The sequence below is a fragment of the Chiloscyllium plagiosum genome, chromosome 1 (assembly GCF_004010195.1).
Source record: "Chiloscyllium plagiosum isolate BGI_BamShark_2017 chromosome 1, ASM401019v2, whole genome shotgun sequence".
Classification (NCBI taxonomy): domain Eukaryota; kingdom Metazoa; phylum Chordata; class Chondrichthyes; order Orectolobiformes; family Hemiscylliidae; genus Chiloscyllium; species Chiloscyllium plagiosum.
This window is the reverse complement of record NC_057710.1, coordinates 60729278-60752403: the sequence shown is the minus strand read 5'-3', so window position 1 is coordinate 60752403 and position 23126 is coordinate 60729278. Positions and strand designations below refer to the sequence as shown.

The window sequence follows — 23126 nt, the reverse complement described above, 5'->3', positions numbered from 1 at the left end:
CCCACCCAGACCCATTTCCTTACTCATGCACCTATCACTATGGGCAATTTAGCATGGCCAATTCACCTGACCTGCACCTCCACATGCTGTTTTAAAAAATGGACATATTTGATCAAGTACATTTTGTAATTATGTAAATATTTGGTGTATTTAACATTAAATGCATTGTAAAATAGCATATTGAAGAAAAACAAATCACTTTTACATTTAGCTGCAAACAATTTATTTAATGTTTGATATGCTGAAGACAGTCAGTAAAAATGGTTAAATGTTTACATTGTTGCATGCATACAGAAATTCTACAGAATTATATTCTTGTTGGACGTTCTGGATCTTATGTGTTGTTCTTCTATGCTCACTTCAAATTTGCACTCAGTATTACTGATGAATATGCCATGTTCATTTATTAATTTGCTTAGAAATAACCAATATTTTGTTTGATTTTCAGTTTTTAAAGTAAAATTTGTCACCTCTACTTGCCTTAGCCAATCAGGTTCAGTAGAAATCAGTGAAGTTTTAATTATTTAAATGTTTATATCCATGACATTAAAATTATTTCTCTATTTCTTTTTAATTGTTCCACCAATTTTAAGAAGACTTAATTTCGAAGCTGATTCAAAAGGAAAATTTCCAGTATATGTTGTGGATATTTTTGGAATCTGTCGATTGATCTTCAGTAAGGCTCATTAAAAGGGAAATATGGATGACTTGAATCTCTCCAAACTCTCATACCACCTCTCTACAAAAGTAAAGAAAGGACAATTAGAACCTGTAGTATTTCTGACAAGTCTCACAATGAGTCAGTGGCACTTAGATGTGTGTATATTTCTGCACAGAGGCAGTTATCTAAACTGGTCTTTCAGCAGCGGAGATGCTAATTTTCTCTTCTCTCAACAAGTAGTTGTAATCTTAAATCCTGATTATAACTAATGTATTCTCATTGCTTCCAAATTTTATTCTTAAAGAGTTCCAAGCAAGATACGTTTTTTAAAAATTATAACATTTTCCTTCTGAACCAGGAAGAGCTTATGTTAATACATTTCAGGCTACCCCTCATGTGGCCTCATGCCACCTGAAATCCCATATCCAAACAAATGCCATTCATTTTGGCGTCTTTGAGTGGTGTACACACAGAGTCATACGGCATGGAAACACACTCTTTGGTCCAACTTGTCCATGCCAACCAGATATCCCAATCTGACCGAGTCACATTTGCTAGCATTTGATCCAAATCCCTCTCAACCCTTGCTATTGATGTACCCATTCAGATATCTTTTAAATGTTTTAATTGTACCAGCCTCCACCATTTTGTCTGATAGCTTGTTCCATAAACACATCACCCTCTGTATGAAAACATTACTGCTCAAGTCCCTTTTAAATCTTTCCCTCTCACCTTAAACCTATGCTCTCTAGTTTTGGACTCCTCCATCCTGGGAAAAAGACCTTGGCTCTTCACCCTATCCATGCCCCTGATGATTTTATATGCCTCTTTAAGGTCACCCTTTAGACTCTGATGTTCCAGGGAAAAAAAACCCTAGTCTATTCAGCCTTTCCCTGTAACTCAAACCCTTCAGTTACAGCAACATCTTTAAGGAGATTCCCCAAGGTTAAAATGTCTGGCAATTTGCGTGTTTAAAGCCATCTGTTACAAAGCAAGTTGCTTACTTTGTTCTTTATATCTGTGTATCCAGTTCAAGACATAACTATGAAGTCTATTTTTTCTAAAGTTAAAAATCACACAACACCAGGTTATAGTCCAACAGGTTTATTTGGAAGCACCAGCTTTCGAGGCACTGCCTCTTCATCTGGTGGTTGTGGAACAGGACCACAAGAGACAGAATTTATGCAAAAGGATTAGTGTCACGGAGCTGTAATGACATATTAAACAAATTTTATATTAAGTCTTTCATCTTTTAGAATGGGAATATGCTAGTTTTGGTTCTTTAATATGTAAATCCTAGAACTCCTTTTAAGTTATATTCTGAAGATAGCTTCAGCTTTTCTAATAGGTGCCATCTTGGCTCAGACAATGCATTAAATGTGTGAGGTTAAAGACTGCCTGTGTCCCAGTGTTGAGACAGACTGGTTCTACTTCTAATGTAGGACTTACAGAATCATACATGGATTTATGCAGTTTTTGAGCAAAAAAAAGTAATTCTGCAAATGCAAATTCACCCCATAAACGTTTATGTGTGCGCATGTAGGAGAGAAAGAGAGTGTGTGTGTGCGCATGTGAATGTGTGCATGTGGGTGTGAGTGCATATGAAACGTGTGTGTGTGTAAGCTTGGTCAAGTATGTGAGTGTGATGGGATATAAGCTGTGAGAGGGTGCGTGTGTGGTGTGAGTGCAGGGGTTGCATGTGTGTGCATATGAGAGAGAGTCTGAGAGTATGTAGGAGTGTGTGTGTATTGTAGTCGGTCAGTGGGTCAACTGTAGTGCAACATGAACCCAAGGTCCCGGTTGAGGCCGTCCCCATGGGTACCGCACTTAGCTATCAGCCTCTGCTTGGCCACTTTGCATTGTTGCTTGTCCCAAAGTCTGTCTTGGAGGATGGTCACTCGAAGGTCTGAGGCCAAATGTCCCTGACCACTGAAGTGTTCCCCGACCGGTGACTCCTGCCTGGTGATTGTTACGTGGTGTCCATTCATCTGTTGTCATAGCGTTTGCTCGGTCTCGCTAATGTACCATGCCTCAAGGCATCCTTGCCTGCAGCATATGAGATAGAAAACATTGGTCGAGTCACATGAGTACCTGCTGCATACATGGTGGGAGGTTTCCCCACATGTAATGGTAGCATCCATGTCGACACTGACACGTTTTGCAGCGGCTGCCGTGACAGGGTTGTATGGCATTGTGGTCGATGTTGTCCTGAAGGCTAGGCAGTTTGCTGCGAACAATGGTCTGGTTGAGGTTTGGTGATTGCTTATAGGTGAGAAGTGGAGGTGCTCACCCTCATTGATAACGTGTTGCAGGCTGCAAAGAACATGGCGTAGTTTTTCAGCTCTCGGGAAGTACTGGACAATGAAGGGTACCCTATCAGTTGCAGCTCGCGTCTGTCTCCTGAGAAGCTCATTACGGTTTCTCGCTGTGGCATGTCAGAACTGGTGGTCAATGAGTTGAGCATTGTACCCTGTTCTTTTGAGAGCATCCTTGAGCACTTCGAAGTGTCCGTCATGTTCCTCCTCATCTGAACAGATCTTGTGTATGCGTATGGCTTGTCTGTAGGGGTTGGCTGTTTTAATATGTTTCATGTGGAAGTTAGAGAAGTGTAGCATTGTGAGGTTATCCGTGGGTTTGCAGTAGAGTGAGGTGCTGAGGTGTCCATCTTTGATGGAGACGCATGTATCCAAAAATGAGATAAATACTAAAGAGTCATCTATGGTAAATCTGATGGTAGGATGAAACTCATTGATATCACTGTGTAGTTGTTTCAGAGATTCCTCGCCATGGGCCCAGAGGAAGAAAATGTTGTAAATATATTTTGTGTATGGTGCTGGTAGCAGGACCTGTGCAGAAAAGAAGTCTTGTTCAAACTTGTGCATGAAAATGTTGGCATATTGAGGTGCAAATTTGATTCCCATGGCTGTTCTGGATGTCTGGATGAAGAACTGATTCTCAAAGGTGAAAGTGTTGTGGTCGAGGATGAAGTGGATAAGTTGTAGAACGGTGCTCTGAGATTGGCAGTTGTTGGTGTTGAGTACTGAGGCTGTTGCCCTGATGCCGTCATCATGGGGGATGCTGATGTAGAGTACTGAAACGTCCATTGTAACAAGGAATGTTCCTGGTTTGACTCGTCCATGGGTGCTGAGTTTCCGAAAGAAATCTGTAGTGTCGTGACAGAAGTCTGACTCAATATTGAGACACAGACTTTAACCTCACATGTTTAACGCATTGTCTGAGCTGAGGTGGCACCTATTGTTAGAAAAGTTGAAGCTATCTTAAGAATATAACTTAAAAGGAGTTCTAGGATTTACATATTAAAGAACCAAAACTAGCATATCCCATTCGAAAAGATGAAAGACTTAAGCTAAAATTTGTTTAATATATCATTACAGCTCCATGACACTAACTCTTTTGCTATAAATTCTGTCTCTTGTGGTCCTGTTCCACAACCACCTGATGAAGAGGCAGTGCCTCGAAAGCTAGTACTTCCAAATAAACCTGTTGGATTATAACCTGGTGTTGTGTGATTTTTAACTTTGCCCAGTCTAACACCAGCACACCCAAACCATGACTATTTTTTCTAAAGACTTACTTCTATTGTTGGCACTATTACTCTTCCATTGCAATCAAATGATTCAATTTGTTTCATATCTTCCTTCGACAACATGAAATTGAAGACCTGTTTTATAAAATATATATTATGTTCCTATTATATAAAATCTTGAGTTCAATATTTTATACTGTGAATACATCTACACAGATACATACAAAACTTTAAAGGATGCTTTTAATTTACTTATGTAGGAAGCTCTTTAAGAGGAAGGAATAGAAAATACTAAAAATGTTAATCAAATGATTTCTGATGGCTACAGTGTCTGCTTTGCAAAATAGATCTGCACAGTCTGGCACACCATGGCTTCCAAGTTATGTGTTGCCTGAATTCAACATATTTATATTCTTGTTGGATCAAAACCCTATCACTTTCTATCAGTATTGTGGAATACCTTCACTGCATCATTGCAAGAAGGCGGCTCATCACCAATACCTCATGTGCAACTAAAAACGAGCAACTAAATGCTCATCTTGCAAATGATGCCACATCCCAAGAATGATTTTTTTTAAATTAAAGTACTTATGTCGATTTTCACATTTTATAATTTTGATTATAAGTTTCCACTTCTGGTTCAGATGTCTTATCCTAATTCTTCAACATATTTACAACAATTAGCATCTTAATGTGACTCACAATCTCAGTAATGCAAGGATACAGTGTTTAACCTGACTCATAACCTTGACATTGGAATGCAGCTTTGACTTCACTCAATATATGCTGTTTTACATTATGTTGCCTGGACTAAGCCTCAAATGAGAACCTATGCTTTTGCACTTGTGCTAAAGGTCTAATATGCGTTATTGTTTATGATCTTGAATTTGAGTTTTTTGACATTTTCATTCTGTGACTTTCTTTTCAAAGGTCAGAAATTCATTTTAAACAGTAAGTTCAGATCATTTCTAAGAAGGTATGTGACTTACAGTGAATGACTTAATAAGCTAACTAGGGACTACAGTGCTGAAACTGTGAGTTTATGATTTACAGAAGGAGAGGCTCAGGACCTCAAGTGGTTTCAGTTGTGAAGAAAAGATAAGATCCAGACCAGCAGATAGGCAGTTTTGTTTTGGTATTTCCAGATCATCAAAACTGGAAAGAGGTCTGTAGTTATTTAAGCAGTCAAAATAGATAGGCCTGGTAAAAGTTCTGAGTTCTTTTTTAGAGTTCAGTAAAGAAGGTAAGTGAGTTAGCCTGTCTGTGTGTCTTGGTAGTGATGGAGAGTATTTCTTCTCATGAATATGCAAAAAATCACCAAAAGGAAATGCTCGTGACCTCCTCAATTGAGTAAGACTTTTAAAGTGAAGGTAGGATGAAACTTCTTTGAGCTGAGTGTTCCATAAAGTCTATTACAGGGAAAAACAGTTAAATATTTTATTTGCTGTTTATGACATCTTCAAAATTTTTGTCCATAAATACCTTTTTTTTATTCTTTTGTGTAATAAGCTTGTGTTTTTTGGTTAAAAGTACTTTGGCAGATTTGTGTGGATATATTCAGTGAATGACCACCATAGAAAGCAAATCGCAAAAATAATAGCTTATGTTGTGTCGAGGTCAGGTTTCATTCTGGAATCTGATTTGTCCAATATTACCATCAGCTGGGATCATAACACATTCCTCTCTGAGGAATCCCACTACCTGAATACTGAGCTTCCTGAATCAAAATGTAATGTAATCAATTTAACTATACAAACTATCTATTCCACTCAACTGCTCTTTTTGAAGAAGTATACATCCAGGGCTCCGTAGAGTATCCTCATTGGGTTTAATAATTTTGTAAATCTGCCAGTCAATCTGAAAAAAGGATTATTTGTTCCTGGTGGCCCTTAGTAAATGTAATGTTTTTGTAAACATCCACAAGCAGTTGAATAATTGAGTTAACGTGCATTTCTTTTAATTGCATATCTGCATCCTTGCATTGCAACGATCCTAAGCAAAGTAATAAATGGCACTAGAGTCAAAAAGTGTGGTGCTGGTAAAGCACAGCTGGTCAGTCAGCATCTGAGGAGCAGGACAGTTGACAGCATAAGCTCTTCATCAGGAAGCTTAAACAGCCCAGCAGTAAAATTGGACCCTTGGTCCAACTGAATCTCTCTGGGTAGCCCATACTGTGTGAAGAAAGCTATGAACTCCTCTACTACCCTTTTTGCCTTGATACTCCGTAATGGAATTGCCTCCAGAAATCTGGTGGACACATCCATTATGGTTAACAAGTACTGGTTCCCACTTTTAGCTCTCGGGAGGGGACCCACACAATCATAACCCGCGTGAAAGGTTCTTCAAATATGGGAATGGGCAAGAAAGGTGCTGGTTTTATTACCGCCTGTGGCTTACCTACCATTTGGCATGTATGACACATACAGCAAAAGGTAACCACATCCTTGTGCATTCCAGGCCAATAAAAATGTTTTTGTCCATCTATCCTACATATTATCACCTCTTGGGTAACAGATCAGAAAGAGTGCATATTCACTCATCTCATACTATCAGCGACTGGTTAGATCCTGTATTTCTCAAAATGATAACTTCTTGTCCTTTTCTCCCTGTTCTTTCTGAGTAAACTTTAACCACAGAGGTAAATTCTTTGTAGAGATCAGGTACTAACTCCACACCCAGCCCCTGTCTAGGCTGTGCACTCTCCTGCAGCTCCTTGGCTCTTCTTGGGGTCTCCTTTACAACCTTCACTAATGTCACTGGCTTAGCTTCTTTTACCACATCTTTTCCCATAATGCCTTTCTTTACGTGTGACTTTACGTGTCCCACTTTACCACAGTGAAAACACCTGAGGCCTTTCACCTTCTTTCCACCCTCTTGGGCTTCTTTCTTACCCTGTGGTAAATTCTTTCCAGTGCTCTCTACTCTTGGTTACGTAGCGTAGGATCTCCTCTTCTCCCAACTTCTATTCCTCACAGGATGAAATTCTGGCCAGAAGCTTGTGTTATGCACCAACATGTACTCATCTGCTAATTCTGCTGCCCTTCTCACTTCCTGAACTTTGTTACTCCACGTGAATTCTTACCATCTCTGGAAGTGAGCTTTTAAACTCCTCCAGCAGAATAATCTCTCTTCGAGCCTCAAAGATCTTCTTTATTTTCAAAGCATGCACCCATCCATCAAAATGATTATGTTCAATTCTTTCGAACTCAACATAAGTCTGACCCAGTTCCTCCTTTGTGTTTCTGAACCACTGTCTATATGCTTCTGGTCCCAAATCATAAGCACTTAAAACAGCCTGATTAACTTCTTCATAATCTCTTGACCCCTCATCTGACAGCGCAGCAAATACCTCACTAGCTCTGCCTACCAGTTTAGTCTGAATAGCATTACCCATAAATCCTTGGACCATTCCATCTACCTAGCCAATTTTTTCAAATGAAATAAAGAAGACTTCAACATCTTTCTCATCAAAATGTGGCAGAGTTTTGACATATTTATATCTATCACTACCTTTTCTTTTAATCTCTAACTTGTTAAGTTGATTTTGCTGACTAAGTTGCAACTTCTCAAGTTCAAATTTTCTCTCTTTTTGCTCAGTAAGAACTTTCTCTTTCTTTTTCCTCTATCTCTCTCTCTCTCTCTGTGCTCAGCCAGGAATCTTCTCTCTCTCTTTTACCTCTCTTGCCCTCTCTCCTCTCTCTCTTTCTCTCTTCCTTGTTAATCTTCTAACTCCATTTTCCTTAATTGTAATTGAGGTTTTTCTAACTCTACTGCACTTGTCTGTTTCTCTGATGCACCTAAGTGTTTGAGTCATTCCCTTACAATTTCAGCTTTGCTTTTGTCCTTGGTTAAACCCAAATCTAACTTATTGGCTAATTCTAAAAGTATGGCTTTTTTCTTTCCCTCTGAACTTCCTTGGCAAATTTGAGAATCATTTTCAAACCCCAGAACCTCTTTAGCAATTTTAAGAGCCATTTCTCTCACTTCAAATTTAATCAATCACAAGTCACCGAAAGTGAACAAACTACCTCACCTACGTTTTATTTAAAGATCTCGGACACTAAACTGCAAGTGTTTAAATTTGCTGGAATTTTTCGTACCTCCAAATCTATTCAAATCTGTCCAAACCAGTTCAAGTCATGGACCCGAGCCCCCAAACTGTTATGACATGGGGTAAACTCACCTGCTTAATTTAAAACCAGCAACACAGAAAAGATTTATCCCGTGCAGTAATCTGTGAGAATTCAATAGGCCCAGAACTAGTTAAAGTAAAAATTAACAACTCTATTTCTTAAAGTTTAACAGAGGATAATTAACTAACAACTACTTACCATTCCTTCCTCTAACCTATCTTTTACCTTCCCTTCTATAATACTAGTCTGACAAAACTCCCAATTAAGATTTACAAAACACCACTTCTTATCTCAAAACTAGGTAGCTTTCAGTTTTTTCTGAATCCCTGTCTTCTTTTCTTCTTCTTGGGGAATCTGCTTGACAGGTTACTGATTGATAAAGGTACCTTTTAAGAGAGCTATTTTTTGGGCGGTTGTTTTACATGCTGGTGGCTTGGTCGTTCTCCTCCAAACTGTTCAATTTTTCCCAATCTTATACCCATAAAGCATCAGATTGGGTCACTGGTTTTTAAGATTGTCAATATACTAAATTCAAACTGGATTGGGGTTTGGTTTTTTTTGGGGGTATAATTTAAACTGATTGGCCTAATTTGAATCTGTTTTGTTGTTTCCAGGCAACCAGCTTATCAAGTTGTTCGACTGAATGTTACATTTTTTCTTCAGGACACTTGGTTCTGTCAAGTAATTTTTCTGAGCTTTAACTCTCTTAAAGGTACAGTACACCCACATCTTTATAACACATATCTGTCTCCTCCATATTGACCTAAACCAGCTGCTGGTCCCAACAAACACTCAAAATTTAATATTTTCATTAGCTTCACTTTATGACATCTCCCGTTCTCATTTAGTTATTTCACTTCCTCCAGCCCTACACTTTTCACTTCTAGAATTCTTGATTCTTCTGGCCTCTTGTAAATTTCCTTTTATTCACTGTGCCACTGGGTGCTATGCCTTCAGCTGCTTAGATATCATGGGTCTTGGATTTGTTTCCAAACTCGTTCTACATTTTCATCTCTTTATAACCTGCCCCTTTGACCAAACCTTTGGTCACCATTCCTAACTTCTCCTTGTTCCATGAAGCATTACAGGGCTGTGTAAATGCAAATAGTTTCTGTTGTTATGCCAAGCATACATGTTTAACATCTTTCTGTGATTGTAATGGTCTTGCATTATTCATTCTGAAGCATGACAAATATTCTTAATTACATACTCATGTGTAAAATTGAAGTTTACAAATCTTATGCCATTGCCAAAAATATTACCTCGATATTTTCCTTAATTCTGGAGGGTGTAGCACTTTTTGGTATGCACGGTATTTTTCTTTGCACTTGCCACCTAGAGGCGAAAAAAAAAATGATCAGACTCTCGAAGAATTTTAAGTTATTAATTTGAAGACTCCTACTTTCCATGCACAGAAGAAATATGAAATTAAGCTTTGCTAGTCCCCAATGGAACCAATTTTGAGACAGCTTCAGAAAAAGCAGCTCAATTGTCGTTTTAATCTGCTAAAGTGTCAAAGTGAACAGTTACAGAGGTCGAGCGGTCTAAGTTTCTGATAGTATCTCTTTGGTTCAAGCCCAACCGCTCCACTGTCACAAAGTGTCTGAACAGGTTCATGAAAAGAAAATCCAGAAGTGACATGTACTGATGTGTTAGAGTTTGCGGGGTGATTGAGTAATGTTAAACAACATATATAAAGAATGCAGCATCAATCCATGAAGATATTTGTGCATTTGCAAGGCTAAAATGAAAAGTCATTCAGTATGTTTAGATACTTGATTCTAAAATTCTAAAATTTATTTTGACTTTTGGGTGGCTGAATGGTAACAGTCATACCAATGGTCTCCTGTAACCATCATGAATAAGTGGTCATAATTTTGAGGGTTTGGCCATTTACTTTATGGTGCCGAATAGGTATTCTAAGGCAGCTCCGTGTATTCAGGCTGGACAAAGTCAGGTTGCCCAGTCTGACGATTAGGTAAGCACAGTTTGGATTGGGAGTTCTTGGGGATGGATTACTTACTGAGCAGTAATACTGGAAAATGGCAAACTAAATCCTTTGATCCTAATTTGCACATTAAAAGCTGTCTTAAGTAAGATAGGTGGGTGTTGAGAGTGCCAACACACCTTTAAAAATAGTGACAAATTGTTATTATCTGAATGAGAAAGACATAAAGCCATTATTAATATATACTGTCAACAAATATGTCAAATAAAAAATGGGTCTTTCTATATTATATTAATGAGGGTTTTCTTGTGGTCAGTCCCCACCTCTGGACCAGGAGGCCTGGGTTCAAGTTCAATCTGCTGTAGAGGTGTGCAGTAACTTCTCTGAATAGGTTGATTAGGAAAAATAGGGTCATTAAAAAAATACTGTACACTACGTAAAAGGAGTCCTCTTGTGGCTCAGTGGTAGTGTCCCTACCTTGGACCGGAGACCTGAGTTCAATCTCACCTGCTCCAGAAGTATGTAATAACATCTCTGAATGGTTGATGACAAAAATAGATTTAATAAAAATAATTAAATCTACACGACATAATGACTTAACATCATTGCCCCTCCAGAATTTCCTTTTTAAGATTTACTGGGGAAAGTTTATATGTTTAAAAAAGAATGACAATGCCCTGCAGATACTAATTAAACTTACCACAAATGACTTGTGGAAATATATTTCTAGCAACCTATGTATTGTTACAGTTGGGGTAGCCCATGGCACAAAATGGCTGCCCATTGGTATAAATATGGTGGAAACTTTTAATTGCAATAATAGGATCAACTTGCTGGTCAGCATTAAAGTGAGATCATAAGTTAGCACCATGGTAGCTTTGAGAAAAGATAAATCCAAGGTGGCAGGGTCTAATTTGAACAAAAATCTTACAAATCAATATATCGGGAATTCTGTGCAAACCAGAATTTCATATGTCTGTAAGAGACGGTCTGATAAGAGATGTCTGGGAACACAGCCTGAAGTTTGTAGCAAGAATTAAAAATAGAAGCATGATCCCACAATAACAGAGACAAGTGATAAGTTAAAAGGACGAGATTATGACTTGTAAAAACCAAGAAGTTCGGACAAGTTCATTGAACTGGGAAAGTGATTGAGTTTCAGTCTTATCAATGGAATAGATGTTGTCTTATTAGGTAAAGAGTAAGTGTAGAAATATTTAGAGTAGGGTCAGAAAATTTCATCTTAAAGGACAGCATGTGGCTAGCATGAATTATGGTGCAGTTACAGAATAAAGGGGCAGTGTTTACCTGACCTTCCAAGGTCAGGTAGGACAGAAGCTGCTCACAACCTGTTGGCTAAATAATTCTAACATTAGATATAACCAAAAACCCCTCCAAGTAACCAACTTTATATTACAACTGATATTATGAATTTTATAGCAATTAGGAGAAATTTGCATCTTCTTGTATTAGGGAAGTTGAAATATAAGATGATTTACACAATTTGATAGGGATGTCAATGAATACAATGAATATCAGAATTCGAGCTGTCCTTAGAGATAAGCAAGTCTGGAAATATCTAAAAGAAGAGTATAACCATTAACTGTGGAATGTGAATTCATAGGATACATTGTAAGATCTAAAAGCCTCATAATAATGATGTGTGGTAAACATTGTGAGATCATGGGGAACCAAAGGGCTAGTCATAGGATTGTTCATCATTGATCAGGTGTTTTACAGATTTGATGTAAAGATTGATTGGGAAGGAACAATAACGTCAATGTTGCATGTAATTATTGTAAGGCAAAATGTATACAAATACTGTATTCCACTGGGGAAACTAAAGTGTCATTGGCCTCTCCTATCTGAGTCATGATTAAGAGGGCACCTGGGCCTCATGTGAAAGCCTGATGTGGAGCAGTCTCTGGCCTCTCCCGCAGGTATGATAAAGAATTTGAATAAAGATCCATTGTACGGCTGAACATAGAACTCAAGACTCCTCTTTGACATCTCTCTCCAACAGTTACTATATTGTTACATGAAAACTATAAGTCATCTAAAGTTATGCCATTCTCAATGACTCTTTGGTTGGCTACAGATTAATCCAAGGAAGACACAAGACAAAATAAATTTTCTGAACAATCAAGCAGAAAAGTCAAGGTTTGTATTTTGAAAGGATGAAACTATTTGATTCTTTAGTTATTTTAATTTATTCAAATATTCTCTAAAGATGCAGCTAAGTTGGGGCAGCGCAGTGGCTCAGGGGTTAGCACTGCTCCCTCACAGCACCAGGGACCTGGGTTCCAGTCCACTTTTGGGCGACTGTGTGGAATTTTCACATTCTCCCTCTGTCTGTGTGGGTTTCCTCAGATAGTCTGAAGATGTGCAGTTTAGGTGAATTGGCCATGCTAAATTGCCTATAGTGTCCAGGGATGTGTAGGCGAGGTGGATTAGCCATGGGGAATGTGGAATTGTAGGATGGGGTATTTTGGATAGGTACATGGATGGGAAGGGATTGGAACAAGGATTGGAACTAGCTGATTGGGCACCATGGTCAGCATGGACCAGTTTGGGCTGAAAGGCCTGTTTCCATGCTGTATTACTCTGTGACCAAAATTCTGCTTTGGCAGCCAGGGTCGTGGCAAAATCACCAGGCTAATGTGAAATGTCAACTATTCAACTAGCTAGGATAGTTAACTAATTAGATTACTCACTTTAGAATATGTATGATTATGCAAACTTGATGTTTGGATGGTCTTGACAGACTAATTTCCCAGCATTATTCCACAGTAACTTTTTTAAAGTAAATAGATAACACAAGCATTATAGAATAGTAATTAGAAAATCAAGACTAGACTCAAGCATACAAAGGTCTATTACTGCACAAATTCATACTTGTTACTAAGTAAATCATGGCTGTAAAATATCCAAGATACCTAAGAAATTCCTAGCTCCCCTGAGACATTTCAGAACCGGAGCTAGAATAACTGATCTTTAAGAGGATTTCAGCCTGTGCAGTACATATTATTTGTGGTTAATTATTTATTAATTTCTGAAAGCTTGCCACAATTCCTGGGCACAGGAAGTTTAAGTTCACAATGTAAACTGAATTGACTTTAAAGGGAAGACAGTGCCTAGAGCTACTAGTGCTAGCTTACTAATCCAGACACCCAGGTGATATTTTGTGGACCTGGGTTCAAATCCTGCCATGGCTGATGGTTGAATTTGAAGTCAATAATAATCTGGAAATAAGAGTCTAATAATGCCAAAAAACCATTGCCAATTGTCAGGAAGAACTCATCTCATTCTCTAATGTCCTTTAGGGAAGGAACTCTGCCATCCTTACCTTATCTGGCCAACATGTGACTCCTGGCTCACAGCAGTGTGGTTGACTCTTAACTGGCCTCTGGACAATTAGGGATTGGCAATGAATGCTGGTCCATCCAGTGACGCCCCCATGTCCCATGAATGAATAAAAACAAAAGAACTGACTGGAAAATGTGGCCATAATTCAACTCACTGCTTTGTGTTTTGCTTAATAACAATTACAGTGAAGATAACCACATCACTTAAAATACAAATATTTTAAATAACCATTTGCATAATCTTTCATTGTTGGCTAGATCGACATTCATTTCCAATCCCAAATTGTCCTTGACAAGGTGGCGGTGAGTTGTCTTCTTGAATTGTTTCAGTCCTTGGAGTGTAGTGACAAGAAAATAAGAAATAGGAACAGGAGTAGGCCAACCAGCCCCTCAAGCCTGATCCACTGTTCAATAGGATCATGGCTGATCTGACATTCCTCATATCACCTTCCTGCAGTATCCCCAATACCCTTGATTTCCCTACTGATCAAGAATCTACATATCTCAGCCTTAAATATACACAAGGTCTCGACCCCCATAGCTTTCTGTGGCAAGGAGTTCCAAAGACACTCAAGCCTCTGGGAGAAGAAATTCCTCCACACCTGCACCCATTATTCTGAGACTATGCCCTCTGGTCCAAGACTCTCCCATGAACAGAAATATTCTTACAGTATTTACCCAGTCAAGCCCCTTAAGATTCCTATATATTTTGTATATGATATCCACAGTCCCGTTAGGGAGGGAGTTCAGGATTTTGACCAGCTGACATCTCAGAGGGTTCTTGCAGATGGTGGTTTTCCATTTATCTATTGCTCTTGGCCTTCTAGTGGTAGAGATCACATGGCTGAAAGGTACTGTCTAAGTAGCTCTGGTGACTTGTTGCAGTGTATCTTGCAGATGGTACTACATCTACATGATAATGCCATTTGCTACCACTGTGCCACTGTGTTGATGGTGGAGGGAGTGAATGTTGCAGGTGTTAGATGTCGTGCCAATCAAATTGTCTATTTTGTATGGAACTTCATGAATGTTGTTGGAGCTGGACACATCCAGGCAAACAGAGTTTTTAAAATCAATTTCTGGATCCTATTGTGCTTAGTAGTCATTGGACAGGCTTTGAGGAGTCAGGAGGTGAGTTATTCACTGTGGAATTCCCAACATCTGACCTACTGTTGTTCCCACAGCATTTATTTATCTGGGCGAAAGTGAGGACTGCAGATGCTGGAGAACAGAGTCAAGATTAGAGTGGTGCTGGAAAAGCACAGCAGGGCATGCAGCATCTGTGGAGCAGGAAAATTGATGTTTCGGGCAGGAGCCCATCATCAGGAATGAGTCTGTGAGCCTCCGGAGCAGGAGCCCATCATCAGGAATGAGTCTGTGAGCCTCCGGAGTGGAGAGATAAATGGGAGGGGGCGCAGTGGGGTTGGGGAGAAGGTAGCTAAGAGTGCAATAGGTGGATGGAGGTGGGGATAAAGGTGATAGGTCAGAGAGGAGGGTGGAGCAGATAGGTGGGAAGGAAGATTGGCAGGTAAGACCGGTCATGAGGATGGTGCTGAGCTGGAAGGTTGAATCTGGGGTAAGGTGGGAGGAGGGGAAATGAGGAAACTGGTGAAGTCCACATTGATGCCCTGGGGCTCAAGTGTTCTGAGGCGGAAGGTGAGGCATTCTTCCTACAGGCACTGGGTGGTGAGGGAGTGGCGATGGAGGAGGCCCAGAACCTGCATGTACTTGGCAGAGTGGGAGGGGGAGTTGAAATATTCAGTCACAGGGCAGTGGGGTTGATTGGTGCGGGTGTCCCAGAGATGTTATTTGGCTGGTCTAGTTCAGTTTTTCTCAAGGTGAGCCAGAATTACAATAATTTCTGGATATTTTGCATTAAGTGCAATGCCCGCACAAATGCAATGCAGGGTCACAGCAAGATTCCCAGAGTACACAGATGTGGCGGAAATAAATTTAGTGCTTTATGGTTTTTTTCCCACACTTGACATCTATCCATTGCTGTTGCAAATGTGGTTTAACATCTACGAATGAGTCTGTGTGGTAAATCTGGACAGATTTCAAATAATTGGATGTTGCCATACTTGGAAATGTTGAGACAACATTCCTGATATATTTAAAGAATGGAAGTCTAGAACACTACAGCACGGAAGAGATCATTTGGCCCATTGAATTTGTGAAGTGCTATCCAATTGGTCCCTTTCTCCAGCACCTACCCATAATCCTGCAAATGTTTCCTTTCTAAATCTACATACACACACAATTCACTTAAAAGTTCTTATTAAAACTGCTTCCATTATCTTACCATCCTACTACATTATAGTAACTAATAGCTGCATAAGGAGATTGTTATCTCACCTCTTTTATTTTTGACTTGATTGCCCTTGGATTTCATACTAATTAATTTTACAGTTCTGTAAAACCACTTGAACAAACAAAGTGAAGTGATGAAAGTAGAAAGTTGTAAATGAGAAGAAAGTCAAACTGGAGATGAAGAGAGATAATGTTATCTTATCAATGCTCACCTTTGGAATATAGGACTATTTAAAAGCAGAGTGAGTTACTGAGCCAAGTACAGTTAGTTCTGCTATAACGTGGTAGTTCCGTTCTCGTGTAATCATGTGTTATAAGGAAATCACATAATAGCAGTACCATTTAAACTAATGGGGCCAGAATCACGTTATATTCAATACATGCTTTAAAACTTCGTGCTTTAGAAACAGTGTCCCCAGTTTGTCAATCATGTTATAGCAAATTTGTGTTAACAAAACGCGCATTACAGCAGAACACCCTGTAGTAGAAAAACATAAAGATTGTTTAAAAATATAATCTTACTAATAGGAACTATATGTATTTTTTACTGAAATTTAATCTTTTACATATCAAATGGAACTTCACCGTATAATAACTTGAGCTGGGGATTTTCTATATTTTTCTGCAATTTTCAGGATTCGTGGATCTTCCAGCAGTTTTGCATCACCAGGGCCAGCCCAGGGTCGATCAGGTGATCCAAGAGGGCTGTATGCTGAAACAACAATTTTTTGTTTTGTACAATGATCCACTAGCCGCTTTTGGATCAAGTATGGGTGGCATTCTACCTGTAATAGAAAACCAAAGAATTTTCAATTCTTGATGAGAAAAGGCACAGCATCTGATTTTAAAGTCAGAAGTCACACGACACCGGGTTATAGTCCAACAGGCTCCGAAAGCTTATGGTTTCAAATAAACTTGTTGGACTATAATCTGGTGTCATGTGATTTCTCACTTCATCTACCCCATCTAACACCTACACCACCATATCACATCTAATTTTAATTCTACAATCTCTTCAATAACTAGTCCGGATTTATTTTGAAGCAGCATGCACACTTTGTATTATCTAAGTTATGAGTGTCTTGACAACATTGAATATTCATATCCATGAACAGGAAAATGGTGATGTGTTCCCAAATCAGGATGATGTCATGTCATGGAGGAGAACTTGATATTTCAGTGCATCTGCTTCTCTTGTTGTTCTAAGGTTAAGAGCTGTGGGTTTCCGAAAAAACTGAGGTGAGTTACTGCAGCGTGTCCTTTAAGTGGTTAGAAACATAGTAATGGTTCTCTGGTGGTAGAAGGTGTCCAGGATGGTGTCAAGTCAATTGAGTGTCACCAGAACTGCTCTCACCCTGGAAGGGGGTAATCATATTCTGAGTTTGTGCTTTGTAAATGGTGGAAAATCTCTGAGGAGTCAGGAGTTGAGACACTCCTCAAACAGTACCCACTCTTTGATTTGCACATATAACCAGTTTTTATATGCTGGTCCAGTTAAGCTTCTATTTAATGGTGGCCACAGAGAGTTGAAGGTGGGGGTTTGGTGATCATTTTGCTGATCTCGACTCGGAGCCTAGTTTGTTCCAGAGCCCCCAACTGCAGTACTACAGCTAGGATGTTGTATGTTTACATGGCTTTTCATGTAGCCAGTACCTACAGCCATTTTGAAATACCACCTACAATGAGATTGTATTGGGTTCTGCACAAATGGAGTTTTCAGCAGTAGGCTGACATAGATCATTGGATTTCTATTTGTCCCAATTAAAACATTTTTCACCAAATATTAATTAATCTGTTTTAGACTTGCACAGTATATTTTTACTCAAATTACAGGATGCGGACATAATTAGCTGAGCCAGTATTTATTGCTCTAATTAGTCTTGAACTAATTAGGTCATTTCAGAGAGCAGTTAAGTGTCAACAACATTATGGACCTGATGCCACATGTATGCCAGACAAGAAAAGGATACTAGTGAACCAGGTGGGTTTTTAATAACCATAGGTTATATGGTTGCATTAGGCTAGCGTTTAATTCCAGATTTTTATTGAATTCAAATTTCACCCTTTGCCATGGAGGAATTTGAACTCATGACCCTAGAATGTTAACCTGATTTCTAGTGTAATGACAATACCATTACACTACACCTTCGCATATTAAAGGTGACTTTGTCTTCATTCCTAGTATACCTTCTCACAGTTCATAAACCCTGCTGACTTACAATCTGTTAATATTATAAGCACATACCTCTTACTTTCCACACTTTCCTAAACACAACCTGAATCTTATGCTTTTTTCCTCACAGATACTCAAGATCTACAATGAGGTCAGGCAGTGGAGGAAATCCACCAAGACTATGATGACAACACATTGTCTCTTGAATTCACAGTCTCTGCCACCAATGCAGTTATACCCATTGTGCATATTATCAAGGTTAGTAAATAGGATAGAGATGGGTAGATATGGGGGATGGTTAACCCAAAGCCAGGATGGGGGTAAAAGGAAAACATTTGTGCCATTTCATCAGAGACTGGGTTTGCAGTGTAGGTGATGTCATTGTTGAGCCTTGATACAAAAGAGGACTACTAGATGAATATACACAATGAAATGCTTGGTGCAGTCAGAAAATCTATGTCCAATGTCAAGGAAAATAGGAAAGTTTGGCACTACCTTGGCACAGGACTTCAATTAGAGCCTGGAGCCCATTCTTTTATGGTAATTAACTCCATTAACACCATCTGTCTTTAAGCATGATGCAGCATCTGGTAGCTCATGTTGAAGCTTTCACAGCATCTCAAGCAGCCAGCCAATCTATCATTACTGCAGTGGAGGCCCTGAGTGCTGTTACATATGGTCAGTTAACTGCCATCCTGCCTGTGATAATAGCCTGCAAAAGGGGCTTGAATGGTATCACAGCACCTCAGCTATCAGTCCTGCTACAATTGATTAGGATTGTTGAGGTACAGCCCCAGGGGAGTGGCAGTCGTTCCATGGAGGACAGACTGTTGTTTTCTCTTAGGATAACACCATTTTTCTTCCCACAACTATCACTCTGTCAATACACTTGCCTGCCAGCACAGATTGACAGTGACCACGAAGGTATGGTGCAGTTCCAAATCAGGATTTTCAATGATCACAGTGGCTTGACGTTGTCCTCCAAGATCACTGACAGTCTCTTCCACTAAAAGGGAGTAGGCTTTCACCAACCACAGAATTAGAAAATTAACCAAGGAAACCATGATTACTTTAAGTCTGGATACATAATGGCATGGTCTAATTTATGAAGTTGATTCGGAATGCATATTTTGTACTTGCATTATGGCCAAGAAAAAAAAAGTGTTGGTGGTAATATAAAGATAAGGAGTGTGCAAATGTTGATGAGTCAGGGATTTGACACTGAGGTTATTGTTAATGTAATCAAATTAGTTCTTCAGTGGAGTTTGAACAGGAAGAGGCAGTGTAGCTTGCATCCTTCCCCTCCTGGCAGGTTGTTCCACATTGTGTGGCCTCTGCTTATTCATCAATCTTTTTCCACACTCCAAGGAGAATGCATGTTCATGTTTTGGAGCACTTACTTTGTATACAGGTCTTGAATTCAGCTAAAATCTTTTCAGTACCTGCTATTTTGCTCTCTGTACATTTCTAAAACTTTAAGCAACTATGGAAAGCAGCAAAAGCATGTAGAATTATGGCAGCAGTCAGAAGAAGAAAACCAGCAATGAACCTATAAGTAGTTGATGATCCATTAAAGTAGAGCTGCTGGCAAAGTCATTAAACTTTACTTCAGCTGTGTGAGGTTAAGAGAGGGTACTGGCGAGAACATGGAGTTCCAAAATGGCAAAGGTTGCATTAAATCAGTTTAACACACTGAATGATATCATGATCTGCTTGCTCTGTACATTTCTGATAGCAGGTAGCTGCATATGCACCAAGATGTTTACATTTATCAAGATGGTGCTCCACACACTTTATATCAGTAGTATGTATACACAGTGTGAATGTTATTTTAGAATAGCATCAGTAGCAGCAGCCAAAAAACAGAGACTAATAAGTTTAGCTTTGCTTCTTCAGGTTTTCTGAATGCAAGGATCAGAGTGATATATCAAAGATAGCTGGAATGAATCTCACACATCTGCTACTTGTAATGCTTTATTGTAATGCAGGGGGAAGTGACGAAGACCGGAGGGCAGCCGGGTAGGTTAGGTATATGGAGGATAGTGGGTTAGTGTAGTTTAGGTGGGCTTGGATCGGCGCAACATCGAGGGCCGAAGGGCCTGTACTGCGCTGTATTCTTCTACTTGTAATGCTTTATTCCAATCTCCTGTACATTCTTATTCAGTTATTGTTTGGCTGTACTTGTGCTCCAATTTTATTGTATGGTATAATAAATATATGCCATCAATAAATAAGTTTCACAACAAAGGGTTTCTAAGAGATAAAGAAAGTCTGTGAACATTGTCATTGACACAAACCTGGTTAACAACAGGCCTGTAAATTGCAATAGATAATATGTCATCTATTTGCTTTGAGTTGAAGTTGGATAAACCAATTGCCTTAACCAAACCCTTTTCCAGTAGTTTTTCCATGGCCCTCCAGGTATCCTTGTAATCAATATCAGCATAACGCACTGTTCCATCATCATTCTTTGGAATCATAATGTTACCACATCTGCAGAGGCAGGAGACAGAATAATTATCTATTAGGTGAAATTCAGCTCCACATTGCAGCTCAGAGTGTCTTTAATCTGTACTTAAGTTTGCAACTCAGTTTAGTTCATGAGTTAATTTGGACTGGAACTACTTCATCTTTCCTTACTCCAGAACTAAACAGTTAAAAAAAATGTTTTAGATCACACCTGGCACCAACAGCATGTAAATAAAATGTGACGGGAGACTGGTCTCTGTGCAGTTATTTCAGCTACCTTGATGGGAAAGGCTGTCGCTCTTAAGTCAAGAATCCAACTCTTTTGTTCACATTTGGACCAAAGCTGTAGTGTTCTGATGGGATCTGAACTGAGCATAGGCGAGAAGGTTTTGCTGAGTTAGCACTGTTGACAACGCTGGTCATCACTGTCTTTGTGAGTAAGAGGAGACTGATGGGGCAATAATTGGATAGGTTGGATTTATCATCTTTCTGGACAGGATATACATGAGCAATTTTTCACATTGTTTGGGAGATGCCATTGTTGTCTCTAGAATACCTTAAAACCTGTCTCTTTGACTGAGCCCAGTCCGAATAATTGTTTATGAGTCAGTAGACCAAGACCTAGATTATTTTCATTTTAGAGTAAATGTGGTAATGAGAGAGGAGGGTAATGAGGCAGCAGGTCAGAATCTGGAACTGGACAGATTGAGGAAGTTGAGAGAGGAAAATTGGAGTCCATAGAGGTATAAGAAAGATCAGGGTACACAGCCAGGAAACTTTGTTACCTAGCCAAGGCAGAAGTGCATCAGAAACATTGACTTTGGGTTACAGGCAGGTTGGAAGCTGGGTTTAGCAGGGTATTAGAGATCAGATTCACATTGGAAGGTGGGTCAGAGGATATAGGAAGAGTCAGGTGTGTGTGGCAGATGGACCAAAAAGCCTCAGGAAAGACACTGAAGGCCAGAGGCCAGGGTCAGAGCAAAACTGGTAGAGTTGGGGTTCAGGGGAATGAGCTTAAAAATGTGTTGCTGGAAAAGCGTAGCAGGTCAGGCAGCATCAAAGGAACAGGAGAATCGACGTTTCGGGCAATAGCCCTTCTTCAGGCTTACGCCCAAAACGTCGATTCTCCTGTTCCTTTGATGCTGCCTGACCTGCTGCGCTTTTCCAGCAACACATTTTTGAGCTCTGATCTCCAGCATCTGCAGTCCTCACTTTCTCCTAGTTCGGAATGAGTGGGTTATATCTAATCTTTGGTAGTTAGTAAAGCAGCTAAACTGAAATTAGTAAGCAAATGGAAAGGCATTTACCTCTTGCAATAGCTAAGTTTAAAATTTTGGTTAAATATGAAGAACCAGTCTCATGATAATAGTTAAAATTTCCACTTGCTTCCTTTCTCACCTCTTCCAGACTAAGAGTGGAGAGTTTAAAGACAGAATTCAGATCTTCTGGGGGCTAAAGTGATCTGTAATGTGCTCAGGACAAGGGACAGGAAGTGCATCTCAGTCATGCTGCTAATAGAGCAAAAGTTCAGTCTGCTAGCAAGATCGTTGCTAGAAGATTTTATCTAAAAGCTCATTAGAACAAACAAAATAATGCACTTGGAGGATAACTTGATGAATGAACAAATTTTGGACAGTAAAGAAAGTTGAAAGAGTCAAACCATTGTTACTGCAGCTCCTTGGATGCTGCCTGAACTGCTGTGCTCTTGTTCTAGAATACCAAACAATTCTGGTCGAATTCAATTAATTGTTTGGCTGAGTTAGGAATAATCACGTCAGTCATTTTCTACTGCAAACTCCAGTTCATGATAAACGGTTTTGATGTTAAAATAAACTCTGAGGAGGGACTTTTCTGGAGGTAAAATATATATTTAAAAACATATAAAACCTATTTTTTGTCGCAATTTCACACTTATTCACATAATACTCCATTTCCAGATCTTTGTCAACTCACTTGGAGTCATTTAATGGGATACAAAAAATAGTGGTATCATAAACAAACATTGTAATAGTACAGAAAAAGTAAACTGAGTGTAATATGTCAGATATTCTACCCTATAACTATCAAGGTGAATTTCTCTAAGAGGAGTGATCAATAACTGCAACATATCTGGATTCTTGAGGCCAGTAGATTGGACTCATTTAGTAAACATCTAAATGCTGTAATGGGAAGACGGTAGAGTTGGTATTTGGGAAGTACATGATCAAACATGGACCGAAGAACTGTCTTATTATTTTGAGAGATGTTTGATGAGATCTGGTATGTTCTATGGGACAAGGAATAAATGAGACTCGTTATGAAAGGATGTAGTATTTTATTTTGAAGAATTAATTTGACTTTTTGTATAAATGGTAGACAAGCTTTTGGAAGGCAGATTCAATTGCAACTTTAGGAGAGAATTTGATAATTATCTGGAGGGAAAATGTTTGCAGGGCTGCAAGGAAAGGCAAGCAAATGAGACTTATTGAGTTATTTCTATAGGCAGCCAGCAAAGACATGGCAGGCTGAATGACCTTAATC

The 23126-nt window shown here is 39.2% G+C and overlaps 1 protein-coding gene across 4 annotated transcripts in view; it reads right to left on the bottom strand.

Annotated features, from left to right (window-relative positions):
* Positions 1-206: 206 nt before the first annotated feature.
* Positions 207-23126, bottom strand: part of akr1a1a (aldo-keto reductase family 1, member A1a (aldehyde reductase)) — a 68141-nt gene continuing 45221 nt past the window's right edge. For 3 of the 4 annotated variants that reach the window (XM_043687816.1, XM_043687794.1, XM_043687806.1), the window contains 5 exons: positions 20435-20630; positions 16550-16749; positions 9604-9676; positions 4257-4343; positions 207-739 (listed from right to left, as the gene is read on the bottom strand). In XM_043687816.1, the coding sequence (XP_043543751.1) occupies positions 674-739; positions 4257-4343; positions 9604-9676; positions 16550-16749; positions 20435-20630 (622 nt within the window). In that variant the 3' untranslated portion in view covers positions 207-673. The remainder of the gene's footprint in view (positions 740-4256; positions 4344-9603; positions 9677-16549; positions 16750-20434; positions 20631-23126) is intronic. The other variant, XM_043687824.1, reaches the window with a different exon arrangement.